The following is a 19,569-nucleotide window of genomic DNA, read 5'->3' as shown; positions in this document are numbered from 1 at the left end:
CACCGAAAACAATTGGTGGTTCAAATGGAATAAATACATTTATTTAACTTGGTGGTACTGGTGGTACATTAAACACAGTGATTTAAACTGATTCATAAGGCAGTGGCAACCTATGTAATCTATGATAAAGTTCAGACACATGATCATATTTCCTTGGTCATAACACAATCTTACTGCACGATTCTGCATCCTCTGAAGTCTTTGAAGTAGAGTGCTTCCCAGTGATGGTCCCCAAACTGTTACACAATAAGACAAATAAGACAATACCAGGAATTCCAATAACATCTTCATCAAACTATTGTCAATATCATGTCGATGAGACCTAGATAGTACGACATTTTACAGCACACATTAGCAACGTGATGGATCCAAGAAATAGTTGAGTCAAAAATAAGTCCCAAATACTTCTGTTTCTCAGTCACTTGTAGAACAACACCACTAACAGATATAGGAGGATGTGTAAACTGTGTGGAACAATTGGAGGCTTTAAACCACATAACAGAAGATTTTTTAAAGTTAATTTCCATTTTACTCCATAAAATCCACTGAGAGTTGAGAGCACATAGTATTTTGTACAGCAGCAGGGGTGGCACCAGTACAAATAATAGTTGTATCATCTGCATACTGTAAAAGTAGACCATCGGCCAACTGTGCTGGAAGGGAATTCATATAAATTTAGGACAACAAAGGCCCCAGGGCACTCCCCTGGGTATGTCACCCTTCATAAGTCTCCATGATGAAAATGTAGCAGATGACTTAATTCTGTGTTAGACAGATAATCTTTAAACCATTCCACTGCTGTACTGTGAACACCAAGTTCAGAAATTCTTTGTAATAGTAGGCAGTGATCAAGTGAGTCAAACGCCTTCCTCAAGTCAATAAATGCAGCACAAACTACACTGCCTTTATTCAATGACGTAGCAATATGATTGACTGCCAATAACAAAATATTTCAGTAGACTTACCACAATGATAAGCACTCTGGTGTGGGTGTAACAAATTATTCTGTTCAAGGTACTGGCTGAGTTGTGTAGAGACAATTTTCTCCAAACCTTTAGCGACCTTTGGAACGACAGCAATAGGACGATAATTACAGGGGTCATCAGGGGCACCACCCTTATGTACAGGTGTTTGCCAGTACCCAAGCTACAATTTCACAGCAATTACTTGCAGAGAAAAATATATACTAAAATTAATGTTACAATTATAGTTGAGAGGTGCTTCACAAATAGCTAATCATGCCCATAATAGTAGATGATCAAAGGAGTGGACAATACCACAAGGGCAAAGACAATAAAGTTTATTAAACATGAGTCAGTGGAATTGAAATTTTGAATGCAGAAGTATGACGTTTTGATGGTGATTTTGTCAAAAGATCCATGTAGTTAGCTAATTGGCATAGAGTTCAGTAGCTGCTCAATTGAAATAAAGTGGTGAAGTTAGTCATTTTATGCCTTTTAGATCTATTGTACCTGTCAGAGTTCTAGTGATATAAAAGGTTTAAATACAATAGGCCAAATTTTGTGTGCCTATGTGACTGGTTTTTATGTGCCTGGTCACATTTACAGTCACAGATTTACATACTATTACATACAATGCATGTGTGGCCAGATCTGAAAGATTTGGCTTTTATAAGCTATTTTAATATAAATGGATTGCTACACATAGACTGCTTTTGGTACAACACTGGCAAATAATTTTTCTTGGTCTGTGGACACCTATTAATAGTGCTTTCGTGCCATAAATTGGTATGGCATTGTTGGAATTTTAATATATATTGAGCTCAAGTTTTCAAGCCATGGATTGACCTTCTTCATTGGTTGACAGTTTTAGAGTACAACCAGAAACCCAAATTTGACCACTGACCTTTACTTGCACATTGTTTTCTCCCACTGTATCAGAAGCCAACCCATCACTACCCCTGTGAATATTATTACTCTCACGAAAACTTGATTAACAAAACCAGGACACAACAAGTACCAGAATCTTGTACCCCACACAGTGATAGTAAGAAACACATGGTGAGAAGAATATTAACATAGTCTTAGGCACTTGGAAAGTACAAGAATAGTGATTTTATAGTGATTCTGTGTACATTAAATACCATGTGTGTTTGTAGAGGTTTATGAATTGCTCTGCTGACATCACAGGCTAATTTCATTATTGCTGTAATTGCTTGATTTGTTTAGTTAATTTACAACTGTTGATCACTATAGTGATTTGATCACATAGTGATGATGATGTAATAAGAGGTTAATAGAGTAACAATGGTTGGAAATACTAGCATACACCATGCTCCCAAGTCAAATGCTTCCAGTCACTAATAAGTCCATCGATATATTAACATGACCTACTAGTAAGTGTACTTAAACTATGTTGTTTACCAAACACACTTATTTACTACCAAAACATCATCTTATTAGCATGCATGTTATAAAACTAACTATACACATGTTATGGATAATACAAGTGTTGTCATATCTCATATCACTATTCTACTTAAACATGTAACTCCAACAACCTTATCTTTCCAAGATACTACATCATACAGTATGGATTTACATAATCATGATTGTATATAAACCTTTAACCAAAGTTTGTAAATATTAGCCAAAATCTACAGCATTTAAAATTCAGATGACATAGTAAACCTATAGTTATACGGCATGTCATTGCTCTTGTTATTTTTTCTTAGATCATCCTGTTTAAAGCCATACAATGATTCCTAACATGGCTACTAGCAAGGTCAAACTTGTGTTACACATGGTATGTGCAATGTCACCAAAGAATCCAACCATGTGATATCACAATTTCTTTTTTACTATATATGTACACACAGTGATATATTTCCCTTTACAAACTTACAGAGCAGACAGGTAGCTAAATAATATTTGCTGATGCTGTGATTATTAATAAACTAACAGAATTAAATTTGTGACCGAATTTTGGGAAAATGTTATAAATCACACATTAGAAGTTTTGAGATAAACAGTTTTAAAGAATACAAATCAGCATAACTTTCCAAGAATAGCAAGCATGCATATGAAATTACACAAAAGATGCATCGATCCATTACCTTTCAAGACACTTCCAATACTTGTAGCTGCTTGTAGAGTTTCCCACCAAATAAGATAGAAAATCTGAGCAGTTGGACAAGTGAAGTAGCATCACAAGTGCTCACAAACTGATGTGCGATTTGGCAAATCTGGTCACATTTATTGATTATGATAAAATACATGGACTTTTGAATCTCTGAGAAATAATTGTATCATAAAAAGTACTGTACTGTTATTGATGGTAGTGATCCACATAAATGGTGAGCTAAAGTTACACATCTTGAACATTTTGTCCACTTCCTTAATGAAAAAAATTATGAGTACTAGCTATAGTTTGTCAAGTTTTATATTCTGCTTCCACAAAGTATGATATGCACGCTATGACTGTTCTATAGAGACACACAAAGTTGATGTGTGAAGGAAAAAATTATGAGCACTGACATCAAGAAGGAAACTATGCTGCCCAGCCTGCCCCTTTAATACCTAAGTGGTTGCTGTGCTGCTATATAGTGGCTTGACAGTATTTCTGATTGTCGAACCCAAGCATCTTAAGGATTTTTTATTGCTTGCTTTGTAGCTATATTGGTATTGTATCGATCGCCTATACCAATCCAGTGCATGCATGTGTTTCTAATATTATAACAAGTTTTGGCAAAGGTTGACCTGTGACAATAAATACAGAGTCTGACTTGTATGTACTGTAGCTATCAGTTTTAAATTAACTAAAGATGTTTTTCTCTCGTACCAGATCATACAGCATAATAGTACAAAACACACAACATGAAACAACACGTAGCTGCACAGAAAGTACTGTGACAATACGGTCATTTGAATGCTACAGTGCATGTACTTACAAATTGGCTTGTAGATCATATGCTAACCATTTTATTTGGCAACATGCCCCCTCTATCATCTGTAGCTAGTAAAATAGCACCAACCAGCAAATTAAGCAATAAGTAATGAATCTCGTTGCATGGCACAGATTTAGCTACATGTATATATCCGGTTATGATTGTGGGATGCGAGGTGGGATGCCCGGGGTACATCTATGTAGATTGGAACTTGTCTTCCACTTGATAATGGTCTTTAGAAAACTGGTTTACAGGTAAATATTGAAGGATCCCTGTGAGTTACTCTGTAGTTTGCACCATTGTAGCAGCTGTGCTAGCTGTCTTGAACGAGGTCTTGAATCATGAGCGACTGACACCTGTCACATATAGCTACCTGAAGGCGGCGCGAACCACCGTTTCGCGCGAGGTTTTGCATCCTGGTTGCGCGTAATTTCCTTCGTTTGCAAGCACTGATACAGTACACACTCGAGTACACACATGAAACAGTTAATCTCACGTATATTCAATTACGTGTTCCCGCGCAGCGCTTCCAGAATAATTATTTATGCGCTTATTTATACACAGATGAGGCGCTAATGTACAAAAACCATGTTGTCATAATACAGGAACATCTTTTTATATGTATACAGAATTACAATGATACATGGTTATGGATTAGTTGCTACAGGTATGCTGAAGGTCCACTGGCAACTTGTGCCAGTGGCCTAAAATAATTACAATTGATTAGTTATAGTTATATAGTGATTAATTAGGAAAAAAATTGCATATATTACAAAAGTGATTGGAAAAGAATTAAGATTCCCTAGTACTGTAAATTTTGACTAAACAAAAAGTTGACAAATAAGGCCATCATTATTATATTGCTTGCTTCCCATCACCTAGTGCAGCAAAAACTGATGTGGCTGGGAGGTAGTTATTGATTATTTAGTTATACAGTTGACTGCTCTGTTTGAGTACGTGACTACTCTATTAGAGTAACTCGATCTTGAAAGGTGCAAGATTATATGCAGCCTGTTCAACAAGAGTGGAGGGACTCCAACCCCTTAATTACTATACTGCTATGTTTATACCAAGAGTTCATAATATTTGAGGGGACTCTTGCTACCACCCATGCACCGTAGCTACGTTCACAGTGTGGGTGGGAGGTGATGCGTAATTGTCTAGCTCATGATGCAGCACTATAGTGTCGACAAGTGTAATTCATTAGGGCCTTAACTCACTGTAAAAATTGTTTATTAAATAAGCTAAGGCAATGGTCGTCGTACAGATTGGAGCGAGCTGGCAGACCTAAGAAGATCGATTTAGCCATTTGAAGCAAAGAAAACAATAACTGTGACATTTAGGAGTGGGAGCCTCTCAGGGGTGTAACCAGACTTTCAATTGGTGATGCCTGGGCCTAGCTGTAAGCTTAAGACCAAACAAAAAGTAGCTAACTATGCCTGCTGACAATAGCTGCCCTCCCATCAACTAGCTGTATATCCTTATTTATAAATAGCTTGCGTAGTTTCCTACACTGCTTCTCTGAATACTATGACTGCTCTATTAGAGTATCTCAATCCTGACTGCTCTATTAGAGTATCTCCAATTATTGATGCCCAAGCCTGGGTCTGGGTTCTGGCTATGCCTATAAAACCTACAGAAACTTTACAGAATTGTAGTCAACCCTGCATTGAATTAGCTAGTTAATGCAACTATTATTTGTCATTTGATTTTGTTGTAGCTACTATTTAAATTAATACATATGCATATGAAATCTTTCTTTAATATTAAAATGTGTTATTGATGACCTCAGGTCTGGCTGATATAACAATGTCCATGTAATGGTGTCTATTGAATGACCAGTTACTCTACTAGGTAAAGTACCTGCATGTGGAGTATGGTTATAATTGAAGCTTGTTAGCCTGGATCTGGCTGAGCCATCTATAGCCATATGCAGAAATTTAGCCAAAACTATACCGGATGGTTGTAAAATGGTTGATAAATCAGTGAAACAGTCTCTAACAGCAAGGATACGAAGCTTATAAACACCTAACAATATGGCTATCTTGCCCAGTAAATGCACAGAGCAATCTAATGCATGAAATAGGCATTCACATGATTGAAATTCAAGTCACAGAAATAGTCTAAATTCTTGTTTTCTCTTTTTTTTTTGTTTTTCTACTAGGTTGTTTTCCATAGAGATGTGTGGGTGGAAGGGAGTACCATTAGGGCTGGTTTTTAAAAAAATCTAGCAGCCAGAAATATTTTGCCAGGACTATTGTTCCGGCACTGAGTCCACTAGATTTCTCTCACTATCAAACACATACACGAGCTAGGGGTCGACACAATGCCCTGAGTGTTTGACTTTAAGGCATGCAACTACTGAGTAGTTTGCCTCTGGTCTTATACTTTAGGGCACGCTACAAGTAGCGAGTTCAAAGGCAAACCTAAGGTTAGATTAGGGTCAGGTTCAGCTTTGGTTTCTTCTTCACCTTTGTCTTCAATAATTATATAGAAGTTACTCCACTTGGACATGTCGAAACTGAGGAAGGTGGGTAGCTGGGAGCCACGTATATAGCACAATGGCTATAATCCTGGGCTCACTCACTGGAGGTCCCAGGTTTGATTCCTGATTGAGGAATTTTTTTTCCATTTGAGGACCTTTTTGTTTAAATGTAAGCTTTTTTTTATTCACGTAACTGCCAGAACAACAGCAACAGCCAATTATTTTTATTCATTGCAAAACTCTTCATCAAAGCCATTCATAGGTGAGGCACTAATGTACAAAAATTATATGCCATAATACAGGAAACAAGATCAATAATATTCCCTGCTACTTTAAAAGAAAAGGTTGACAAATCAGTTAAATTCATCAACTTTTAAACATCCATATCTAAGCACCTTTGAAAGTAAGTGCTTTGATCTATGATTTCTTGATTTTTGTCAACATTTAATTTATCAAATCAGATGAAGTGTGAATTGTAACTTATATAACATCTGTGACAACCAGGTGTCCTGCAGATCTTCAGCACTTGTGCTGTAAAGCCTTAATAAATAAATGTGACCGAATTTGACAAAACAAGGCTTCCACACACATCCACTTTTATGACTTTGAAGTACCATAACTCAATGTAGGAGTACTCCATTAGTTTCAAACTTTGACCTGGTACTGTACTATGCTATGGTAGGACTTTGTGAAACTTTTAGGCCAATAGCATGCTGAGTAGTCAAGTTACAGCTGGTTAAAGTAAGTAAATTGGATGTGTGTAGAAGCCTTGTTTTGTCAAATTCGGTCACAAATAATAAATAAATAAATGTCCTAATGTACAGTACTGAAGCTGAGGGTTTGTCACTGTGCAAAATGTCATTGAAATGCTGAAATTACATTAACGCACCAACTTGTGGTAGAGTACAGATTGAGGATGCAAAGGAAGGATGTGGTTGTAAAAGAATGGTTATGATAACTGCGGCAGTGTGTAAATCAAATAAGGCATCCTATTTATATCTGACAAGAAATCATCTGCATCCTTGCTTGTTGCTGAAGGTGGCCAGACTAGGCTTGATTAATGAGATGGCTTTATCAAGTAGGAAATGGCTGAATGATTGGGTTGTACATGTGAAACTGATAAGTAGAAAAAACATGTTGAAGTAAGTTAGGGAACTCTGATGAATGCTGATCGGACTGGTGCTGGTAATATGTAGGGACTTTTTGTTAGAGTAGCTATCATAACTGAGTATTAGTGTGACCGTTATATTAGAGTATCTCGATCTTGATGTACAAGTCACACTCTATAAGTACCTTATAAGATATATTACAATTAATGGTTTGCTGCACCCAGAAATGTACCCATTACTTATTGAGCTTGCTGGCTAACAGATGGTATCTCTTACTGAAGCTTCATGTGTCTTCAAGTCTACAGGGAATATTTACATTGTTGTACAGTGTACGTTTGTTTAATTTTTGTATGTGTGAATAATGTAGCCATGGGATAGCTATGAAGCTCCTGTAGGCCCTCTTGAAGCCTCTTACAAAGTGGGGCTCAGGGAAAAAATGTCCCAGTTTCCCCCTGTCCTCCTGTCAGAGGCCCTGCTTAAGCAAAAAAAAGTACACTTTTTACCAATATCACTATATTGGTACCGATACTGATGTTTGCATTAGTGCAATTCTACCATGCACAGCATCTTTCTAAATTAATATGTGACTGGATCTACAAGAATCCCATATGTTAGTGCAACCCTAATTTTACAGTAGAATGCAATAAACACAATGGGTAAAACATTTACAAAATCAAAAAAAAAATTCTGTAAATTTTTTGAGTGCTTGTATCACAATGAAGAAAGATAAAAGCAAAAACTATGATAGCATCATGATCCCCAAAGCAAGAGAAGTTCAACAATCTTTGTTTTGTGTCAGTAATCCCATTGAGAGAGAATATATGAGTGTTAGTTTGCCTTGTATTGGATGAGCAGTTCATTATCATTTTTTCTCACATTTTTGCCCTAGTTGTAGGAAAGGCCTGGAAGACAAAACTTACCCAGTAATGGATTCGCTAGTTAAGGAGAATCCAATGGTGTAACTAAAGTTGCATCTTAGTAGAGGACTGTATTTGAAAGTCATGACCATTTATTTAAGCGCTTGTAGTTTATTTTCCACATTGTCACTGTACAAATTGACTTTTCTAATGTTGCCACTTTGTATTGCTGTGTTTTCAAAAGTTCTCAGATTCTAGAGCTGAAACTTCGGTTGACCATTCTTTTGGCTATTTGGATAAAGAAAAGGAATTGCTAACATATGGGGTTCTTGCAGATCCGGTCACATAATTATTTATCTGATGTACAATTGGACAAAAAGATTGATTCATGGACAGCCTATTTGTACTTGCAAATAAACAATTGACTATTATATCTCTTTATGTTTCAAGGCAACTTAGCTATTTATTTTCTAGCATATTTTATAACCACAAATTAAAAAGCAAATAATCAGATGGTTTTTATTGCATGGAACTACTATAATAGGTATTATGATGTTTTGGCCATCATTATTATAATAATATATACATTATTGCCAATTGTTTCCTGTCACCTAGCTATAGTGCAGCAAAAACTGATGTGGATGGGCCTTCATTACCCATATTATAGAGTACTACCATGCAGTATCACTGACAGTCTAGAGTGTAAAATTTATTATAGTATATCTAGCACCCTTCTTTCCTTTAATTGATGTGGTATGTGTGTTCATCACTCATAAATGTAAAAAGATGGTTAACTAGTACAAGGAAAATTTCAGCAGTCTGCAGTTCAAACCCTGGGCAATTGTTTTCATGCCAAGTGACTATTCTATTAGAGTATCTCGGCACTAACATGTTATACTTATTTCATTTGTGCTTTGTAACTCTGTATTAATTTTAGATTATTCAATAATGGTTAACCTACATACAGTATGCACAGATCACTTTTCAAGTCATTTGCTAAGATGGTTTACCCAGTACTCATGACAGAAGTCAGTCTTTTGCACAAATAATCATCCATGACTCTGTGAATATGTTTACTATTAAAAGAAATGTAAACTCCATTACAGTGACATGCCACACAGTGAGTTTAGTGATAGACTGGTTCATGGACAGTGCATGAGTTTAGTGTAGGGTTGCCAAATACATAAATATATATACATAATTAACTTGCTTCTCCCTTCCATTGCTGTGTATGCATTGGTGCTTACATAAAATTTGCCCCCATAATTATGTATTAAATGTATGGAATTGTCATATTAATTGTATTGCTGTACAAACATTATATGATAATAATTGTATTTCATGCTATACTACGTAAAGAGAAGGTATTGTATTGATGGGTTACTGTTTACACAGCAAATAACATATACAGGCAACATATAGGTCTAGTATACATATATGTAGTGCAGCAATTTTATATGGTGCTGATATTAATTTTATTTTTTCTTGGTAGGGTAAGTAGCAGACTTTTTATCAAGTTTCAGTTCTTTCTCTACCACTTCATCGCTTGATTTTAGTATACTCTGTAGTCTTTTCTTAATATTGCCTTCAATAGTTGCCTATAAAAATATGCATGACATTAAACATACAGAACAAAGCTACAACTATACAGTATAAGTTAGGATTGATGCTATAAGATGTTAATACTTTTTGAAATGGATGCTGTGACTTTATTGTTATGAAAAACATTAGAATGCTGAAGCAAGGCTGGTAACATACTGCCTCGCTAGAAGTTTCTTCTATTTGCAAACATACAGCAGAATAGTTGCTGTATATTGCATTTTAAGATATGTGATATACTAGACATGTTTTGCATAACCTTTAAGTAAGCCCTCCTGACTCTTTTATCTTTCTCAACTGTAATCTTCGAGATCCAATCAGTTGTGGACAGTAACTGTTTCCTACAAAGTTATGATAAAATGTACACATTTCATTATCTAATGCATTAAGGTCACCTGAGATCAGTTCTATCTTTTGTTAGCTGAGTCACTGTGATATCATGTTTCCTTTTCACCTTGTCAAGCTACATTGTCTCCATAGTAGCTATACACACTTTTGTAACTATATACCTCATCTTGAAGTTGCTCTTCATATTCATCTATCTCCTTTGTCTATTTCCAAAATTGTTAAATATGTTATTTGTTTGTACTGCATTTACATAAAGCTCACAATTTTCTTTAGGTGTGTGTTTATATCATGGAGATTTAGAAATTTTGCTCTGTTCTCAGTAATCAGTTGTGATATGTCTTCTTTTCCACTCTACAATGTACATTGACAAGATATGAACATATCAATGTTTCGTGTATGATAGCACCTCTAATAAAGCTGTGCCTTCTGTTAGCTGCCTTTCTATCTGTAATCCTCTATTAAACTTTAAAAGTAATTCCTGTATACATGCATGTGCAAGCACTTCATTGGACTGAATATTTAAATTGCTCTTACTTCGATCTCATTTTCTTGCTGAGTTTTTTCATCTGCCATTGTGCATTTATATTGATTCATCAACTCAGTTTTGTGCTGTTTTTCTACCTTGTCAGATTCATTAACTGTTAACACAAATGTCACAATAAGTATTGCTACATACTGTGTGTCGTTATAGTAGGAAACTTAAAATTTTAGTAAATCTGCAATTGGTAAAAAAACTTTGCTACATTTTGCCACGTGTCACTTCACAGTGACATAATATAGCTAACAACAGCTAAAAATATGCTTTGGCAATATTTGTCACATTAAAAGACAATTCTCCAAATTTGTGATTGTTTTATGCCATAATGGTTTTCTGCTATAATAATATGGTATATTGTTTACTTAAGATCTTTTTCATTTCTTGAATGTATGCAGAGTGTGTTTCATTCAACTCCATCTGTGAACAGATGTATCCACCGATAAGTGTTTGTTACATAGCTTAACTGTAGTTACCATTTTAGTGTCTTTCATCTTCACAATGTTGTGTCTGTACTTTTCTTGATTTTGTCTTATCAAAGTTTCCTTGCATGCAATTTTTGTTTTCAGTGACACTTGTGTTTTAATAGCAGTACTCTGCTGCTCAGCTACCTGATAAATATAAAACATTACACAGCTATAACTAGATGGCACAGCTAGTTAATCCATATTACTAGTAATCCATACTATACAGAGGGACTGTGGTATGCATACTGTAGTTATTCATTACCTCAGTGGTGTGTTGAGCTTTATACTCTGTCATATTTTGCTGATGTGCTAATTTTAATTCTCTAAAGTAAATATGAAGCAAAATAACATCATGATTCTTTGGATTACTTTATCTGTTTCTCCAGTAATTTTGCTTCCTTTTTCATCATCTCTTGATAATATCTGTTTATCTACATGTCACGTACATACAAAGAGTTCACAATATAAAATAAGGAGTGTCCAACTTCCAATATAGCCTTTAAAAAGTCACTGAGTCAAACTAAATCATGTTTACCTTTGATCAAATCAACGCTTTGACTGATGGTAGAGAACTGTTGATTGATGTTTATTAGTGTTGGTAAGGTCAAATCTTTATTCTGTGAGCAGTATAGAAGTGTTACTTGACTCAGTGGTTTTCCTGGCTCTATTCCAGTTAGACGTCTTTTAAGGCAGGCTTCAGTATACACAATTCATTTCAATTGGCATCATTTATGTATATATCACACATTATCGTATTGTAGTGTATAGTAGGGACCACAAAGGAGTAGGCGTGGCCCACAAAATAAAATCACCCAATAAACAGCCTTAATTTTCCCTGATGACGATCAGGCAGTATTGGTTGGGTAAAACTAAGCCCAAACAAGCTTTCAGATCGACCTGAAATGCTTTCAACAAGTTGCTACAAAATTTTAAAAATTATTTATTTAACAGAATTTTCTACTGACTAACTGCCTGATGCCTTCAGGTAAGTGTAACTCAATAACAGCTAAGGCTATGGGCTTGATTTTTCACTGTTCGATGTCGCTTCAGCCCAACTGGTGCCTTTTGGCATACTGCAGTACATACAATGCATTCTTCATGGACTTACCAGTGTCCTCCTTTGTGTCCCATTCATCTTTGCTGACAGCAAAAAGTGTCAATTTGGTGGTAGCATGTGATGGCTTCCCTTCATAACAGAAATTGTCTGTAATGGCTATTTTGATTACAGAGGTGCTTTTTGAACAGTTTTTGATTCGTACTGCCGTGTAACGGGTTGAACATAGCATACAACAAAGCACAATGGATACTTCAGTTTTCAGATGATAATTGGGGCACACGGCACCATTTCAGATGTGGTATGTGTGGGTTTACCAGTCATAATAATTATTTACAAAAAAAGTTAACAAACAAGTACACAGAAAAATTTGGAATCTTCAACTAGAGTAGGAGTATTTTTTATCGATATGCTATGTCTTCATACATAGCACATCAATAAATAATACTGAAGCAAGTTGGAGTAGAGCACGATATTAAATCACAGTATAACAATAAGAAGTGTTATATTCCTAATGAGCTGTGTACTTGTATATATATATATACTGCTTACCTTTATTTCTCTTATTTGCTGGTCACAGATTTGCTCCTCCATTTTGACCACCATCTTAACAACAGCTTCATGTAGTTCTTTTACTCGTGTGCTATCATTGATATAGTCTCTGATAAAATGCACAAAAAGCTAGCTATAGCTAATGGCTTGCGTATGTATAATTTGTAGGTATAAATAATAAGTTTTGTTGGATCCCCAAAGTTTTTAACATTCTGATTATCAGGCTCAAGATGGTTATATATTACACATCTCGTGTGTAATGTAGTTCTGTATGTCTGTGTGACTGCAGTACATATGTGGGTTATATGTTTAGTCAGATTGAATGGTTTTCACAGGGACATCACACATATATTACAGTATGTAAAAGATTTATCTTTTGGCTATAAATTTCAACAGCGTTTTCATACCTATCATCTTCAAGAAATGAAATATCAGAGACTAAAGTACTGTAAAGATCAAAGGGTAGATATAAATAACTTCAAGGAATGTCTTACCTTAGATTTAAAAGATTCGGACTAAGCGTTAATAAAGATTGTTTTTGTTGCGAAGAATTAGAAGTGACTTCAATGGTGGGTGCCACTTTATCACCAAACCTTACAGCAGCCTTAAGCTTGCTGTTCAGGTTTGATTTGTTATTGGTGTGTCCAGTACCTGTAGGCTGTTATGATTACCAGTGTATGTACTTTTTAACTGAACAATATTTAATTTTTAGCAGTAAATACCTTAGAATTAACATCTGCACTTTTGCAGTTGGTTTTTCTGCTGGTTGGTTGAATAATTTGTATGCCATTTGTACATTTTCTACTTCTTGCTGTACATGACCCCCTGTAATAAATAATACACATCATGCAAAACTAACCAACATCCTTATATGTACAGTATGTATGTATAGTTGTACAAGCACCAAGAACTACGTCAAGGCCTTTACTATATATAACTTATCATTTTGCCTGCTTACCTATTATGTGATCTTTTCTGCTGTTTACTGGCTGACAAACAAGTTGAGTATGGTAATGAGTTGTAATGCAGCACCATATTTGGTGCAGAGGATGGGCGTCCAGAGACCAGCTTTCTGTTCCTTGTCTTATCCATTGCTATGTATAAAAATTGCTATGCACACATTTTATAGTAAAGGTACTGCATAGAGGAATCACTGTAGTGTACAAAGTCAGAATATGCTTTGAGCTTGTAATAAAAAGGAAAGGTGTAATGTGAGGAAACTTTTGAATAAGGTAACTGTACTCCCATATTTATATGTTTTCTATACTAATCAAGTGGTGTGAAAATAAAAACCTCATTAGAAATTTGCTGTAGACTATACGTATTCCATGTGTAGCAGAAGCAGATGATAAATGAGTCAGTTGTAAACTAGTTATAGTCTAGGAGAGCAGCAGCAGTGACAGCAGCAAAAGCAGCAGAAATAATAATAATTAAATATAGGTAACAGTACATCCATAAGTATTTGTTTAAGTTACATGTACGTATATACAACTTGGTAGATCTGTTGTTAGCACTTTAATAATTATTAGATACGACTTTTAGATAATCTTTCTTGTGATGTGCTTTATTTTTTATCTTCAGATGATGAAGAACATCCTTGGCTTTTATTTGCTTCACCTTCAACTATAGCTGTTGTTGGTAAGGTAGTACTAAATCGAGCTTGAAGCATGGACTGAAAGTACATTATTATATTGGTGTTAAGTTTCTTCTATTTAATATACTGTATAATACCCATGCACCTTCTGAATTCTGAATAAACTTTCTCTTGCCCTTCTCTCTTCTTCTATTTTCATTTTTGTTATTTCATCTGCTTTTCAACTTAGCATTTGTCTAAGAAGTAAAATGAGAACCAAAGATTTAAGTAAGGAGCTCTTATTTATACTATGAACTCTACATGCCTACTGAATGATAGTCATTTAATTAAAATACATACAGTAGTCACCTTTGTACTACTATTTATTGTCTTAGCTTGTTTGACAATTAGCTCAGGTAGCAAAATGTGCAGAATTAGGTTCTATGGCTTACATAAACATACTAAACAGTCTCTTCATGAATATACTCTTCAGTAGTCATTAAATACATGTATGGACTGTACAGCACACATACAGTAATATAGAAATATAGCTGTAATATAATCGGGAGTTTCACAAATAAAAAAAATTGTTACAGATAAACTGCTCAAGGGAATGAGCTGAAATATGCAATGTGAGTGGATTAATTACTGTAGAAGAGTCTTTCAATCAGAATAAAACTAGCAAAGATACACAACACATAAACTAATACAAAATATAGACTTCACACAAACAGAAAACAACAAAATGCATTCCAAAAATGCAATGGGATTAGATAGATGTACGATGCAAAGAGGGATGGTGTTCCATAGAATGTTTTTTGAATGGGATACGTAATATCATTTGATGTAACAGTCACCCTATTATGGTGTTCAGCTACATTACAAGTCACCTGGTAGAGAGTTCAGCTACATTACAAGTCACTCAGTAGAGACTTCAACTACATTAAAGTCTCCCTGTAGAAAGTTCAGCTACATAACAAGTCATCTGGTAGAGAGTTTATCTACAATTAAAAGTCACTCAATAGAGACTTCAGCTATGGCCAGTACACCAATCAACCAAGCCAGTCTGGGCTGATAGCCTATATACTACGTTGGCTGACCAGCCAACTGAACTGGTAAGAGCAGAACCACTGGATTTAATTTATATAGACATACTTGAAGATTTTGATGATGCATATGGTTGCTTGTGCTCAGCAGCAGTGAATGTCCTTACGAATGTCCTTACTATATTTTATTCACATAAACAGATGAGTCCTAGCAGTAATATGCTTATTAACTACCACAAACGAACACTTTTATGTCATAGTAGTTGAGAAGACAGACTAGATTCATCCTCTTGCTCATCATAGTCTAATGCAGGTGCAGTACAGGAGCAATGCCTATTCTAAGACTATTCCATAAGTTTCTAATTGTTTCGTGTGTCATGTGTACCTGTTCTCTGTACCAGTTAAATACTGCCTAGACTCGTGCTATACGTCAAATATAGCACTCAAAGAGTGGTCTTGAGATGAAATATAGCTCTTGGCTTTGCCTCATGCCATATTTGTCTCTCGCCCACTATAATTTTGACATATAGCACTTGTGGAAGTGCTTTAACTCTTACATACATATATATATATATATATATATATATATATATCACTTTAATGTGGGCAATCAAAGGTACCACTGGGAAATATCATAGGAATGCGGTTTTGCATGGCTTTGATGCCCAACCAGTTCAAAGATACGATACACTTTGAATTATTATATTGAGCGACATGCAGGATTACATTGTGGTATTTAGTATTAGCTTCTTAGCCTGGTTGAGTGAAGTCGAAAAATTACAAATTGATTGCTAAAAAACTATTTTCTATGATGAAGTAATCATTTGGGTGATGCGTGAATGCATACTTCTATGTATCACATGTTAACCATTGAGCAGGCCATGGAGCAAGCTACCATAATTTGCTTTTTTTCGTTGTAAAATAATTTTCATATGCAAAATTTGTACAAAAGTTTCTTGCATGAAAATTTTTATACAAGATCAAACTACTCTAACAGAGCAGTCATTTACGTACATCACACGAAAATATTTTTACACAAAAATTTTTATCACAAAACATTTTTGCATGAAAATAAAGTGAATTACAGTAGATCACTGAAAACAGGTTAGTAACTTATACTGTACTTATGATATAGTAACTTATGCACTGTCCCTACTGGCAAACCTTAATGGCAAACCTTAATGTAGTGCAAAAGACTAAAAATAAAAATGAAAGCTCAAAGCCACTATTCTAAGTTGTAATGTTGTGTATTGAAGTATAATGACACATGGATAGCGTTCTGAGGGCTATTAGCCCATGCTTTTAAAACCATGATCAATCATCAGATACCAATGCTTTTAAAACCATGATCGATCATTAGATACCAGTGTATAAAACAAACAGGGTGAGTACTCTGTATATCACTTATACCACAGCTGCTAGGGATTTGCTGATATATACATACTCTACCCTCAGGCCTGCAGCCCTTGGGCTTAGGATGTATATATCAGCAAAATTCCTTGCAGCTGTTGTATAACTATTATGTATGTAAAGTTGCACAGTATATACAGGGTTGTCTTTTATACTAAGGAAAATTTTGGAATTTTAAGTTTGATTAGACCACAGCAAGGTGAAATACTCAAATTTCATTGGTTACTTACAGGTATCTAAATCCTGTAGATCCCTTGTTCATGTCTCAATAGATCCCTAGCTATCTCTGTGGTGATACAAAACACAGCAATTATTCGCCTATAACATTGGCAATGCATGGGCGTTTAACTGGATAACAAGCGCTGTTACAAGTTGACAGGGGCTTGTTCTACTCAAGAACATATCTCATGCTGCAAGCAGCTGTGAAGGTGCAACAATGAGCTGTGGTCTAAATTAGTTAGACATAGAAACACAGGGTTCTACAGAATTTAGAAACCTGAAAGGCCTTGTATTGTGGTGCATGAGCAAAGTGAGGATGCTACTACAGGGCCTTTCAGGTTTCTAAATTCTGTAGAACCCTGTGTTTTGATGTCTAACTATTGTTTAGGGATCATAGAAAAAAGTAGGGAAATAAGGGAGGTCACTTACACCTGCAGATATACTGTTGAACATTTAATCCCTAATTCAGTCATGGGTATGGACTGAAGTAGGGATTAAATGTAAATGTTCACTAGTATATCTGCAGGTGTAGGCAACCTCTATTGTTTCCCTACATTTATTCAACATATGATCCCTAATCGAACTAAAAAGACCTAACTCGTTTGTTTACATTTTGTAACCTTTTTATGACTGGTGAATTAACTCATACTTACTACATCAAAGAAGATGGTGCCAGAGTTCTGAATGCACATCCTAGCTATCATTCACTGACTTGAAAGTGAAGTGGTCTTAATGCTTCACTTGCAGCTATGCTCAGCTTGTTATACAACACTATAAACAAAGAATAGTATGAGAAGCTTCTCTGTAATCAATCCAGTCACTACGGAAAATACGGGTGATAAGGATAATAACCAACACAGCCAGAGGGAAGCCATGTCGTGCTATCTCCACAAATCGACATATTAACACCACTAGAAGAACTGGAACGCAAAGATGGATAAAAGCAAGTTCATGATGTGTACTCTACTGCAGTTGGCAAAAAGGCACATCTCTGGCAGGACGAAGTGATGTCAAACAGTGCCAAGAAATCAAGCCTGTAGCCTTATCCAGGGGCATACCAAGGGGGATTTCCAGGGGTTCCAGGAAACCCCTTTGGATTTTACACACTACTTGAAACATTAATAAATTGAAACTTTAGGTTTCCATAACCTGGAATCTATCATGGAACAGGACATACAGTATTTTAAACTTTTATCTTAGTTAAATAATAGTTTCTAACATGATAGCAACACCTATAGCAATTTTTGAATTGTGATTTTAATGACAAGATCGAGATACTCTAATAGGGCAGTCAGGTAATAGAAACTACTCTAATATAACAGTCATTTAGCTGGAATGGAAACCCTTTTTCAAAATTCTTGCATACGCCCATGTCATCGACTGTCAAGGAATCAGTTTGTCAGTCAGGCAGTCAGAATAAAATTCTGGCAAATAGAAATCTTTCAAAATTTCATAGAAACATTTTAAAAGGGTTTGGAGTTGGTCTGTGGACATTTTTGGGTTTGGCTGTGTTTAACCAATGCTGCCAAGCTGTCATGAAGGGAAATTGAGGCTGGTGATATGTTTGGATGGAAAATCCCAGTTCTTCATGATTCCCAAAACTGTACTACATGCACTTCAGTTGGGTGGCTTCATTGATCGTTTTCTGATTTTATTCCAATGCCTTCTCTTGACCTTATCAACCTATTACAGGAAACTGTGCAACAAAGAGAGCAATGCACATAAATATCCACCTTAGCTTAAAACTTCAGACAGAATCTGTTTCTATTCATTCAGTTCATCTGTCTGAAAATTAATGTGATCATCTTATCAATACATACCACTTCCTGTGTATTAACTTGAGTTTTTCTTTTCTGGTTGATTATATCAGCTTTTTCAGGTTTTAATTGTTCAATTTCCATCCCTACATCCTAATAATTATGTCTTAAATCCAATACACACACAGAGTCATCATAGTAGCCTTTTGATACCTTCACTAACATTGTGACTTTTGTAAATTCCTTTTCTTTTCTTGAGCTACTTTCAAATTTTTTGAATAAATTCTATTGTGCATTTGACAAGATAGCTACAGAGCATAATAGTTATTTGACTGTACCTCAATATCCTGTTGATGCTTAGTTGCCTTGTCAGCAATTATTTTTTCTCAATTTCCTTGATCTGTGCTAACCCCATCTGACCCATTTTGTTAGCTAAACACACAACAGCCAGTGGCATGTTTGATGCAATGCTAAGAATACCATCCAACTGTTTTCCAACTATATAGCTTTAAGATTAGTCAACTAAGTAAGTAAATAAGTAAGTAAGTAAGTATAGTTTTTCTGTATGTGCACATTACATCACTTTATATAGCTACATGCCCAATGATCACACACACACACACACACACACACACACACACACACACACAC

The 19,569-nt window shown here is 35.5% G+C and overlaps 2 protein-coding genes across 3 annotated transcripts in view; both read right to left on the bottom strand.

The window, feature by feature from the left end:
- LOC136260294 (uncharacterized) overlaps positions 1 to 4,411 on the bottom strand; it is a 51,443-nt gene extending 47,032 nt beyond the window's left edge. The window contains exons 1-2 of one of the 2 annotated variants that reach the window (XM_066053987.1): positions 3,077 to 4,411; positions 175 to 1,483 (exon numbers count right to left, since the gene is read on the bottom strand). The gene's annotated coding sequence lies outside the window, so the exon portion shown is untranslated. Of the gene's footprint in view, positions 1 to 174; positions 1,846 to 3,076 lie in introns of those variants that run through there. The other variant, XM_066053979.1, reaches the window with a different exon arrangement.
- A 5,383-nt stretch (positions 4,412 to 9,794) lies between these two features.
- On the bottom strand, positions 9,795 to 13,465 carry LOC136249205 (uncharacterized). The gene is made up of 14 exons (XM_066041163.1): positions 13,408 to 13,465; positions 13,321 to 13,359; positions 12,914 to 13,022; positions 11,677 to 11,738; positions 11,570 to 11,630; positions 11,317 to 11,451; positions 11,206 to 11,260; positions 10,840 to 10,943; positions 10,712 to 10,783; positions 10,567 to 10,656; positions 10,467 to 10,508; positions 10,353 to 10,420; positions 10,217 to 10,298; positions 9,795 to 9,956 (listed from the first exon to the last, which is right to left on the bottom strand). Exons 3-14 carry the CDS (start codon positions 12,965 to 12,967, stop codon positions 9,834 to 9,836), a joined length of 948 nt encoding a protein of 315 aa, XP_065897235.1. The 5' UTR covers positions 12,968 to 13,022; positions 13,321 to 13,359; positions 13,408 to 13,465; the 3' UTR covers positions 9,795 to 9,833.
- Positions 13,466 to 19,569: the final 6,104 nt, after the last annotated feature.

Source organism: Dysidea avara, chromosome 1 (assembly GCF_963678975.1).
Source record: "Dysidea avara chromosome 1, odDysAvar1.4, whole genome shotgun sequence".
NCBI lineage: Eukaryota > Metazoa > Porifera > Demospongiae > Dictyoceratida > Dysideidae > Dysidea > Dysidea avara.
The sequence above is the reverse complement of the archived record's forward strand: the minus strand, read 5'-3'. Positions and strand labels throughout refer to the sequence as shown.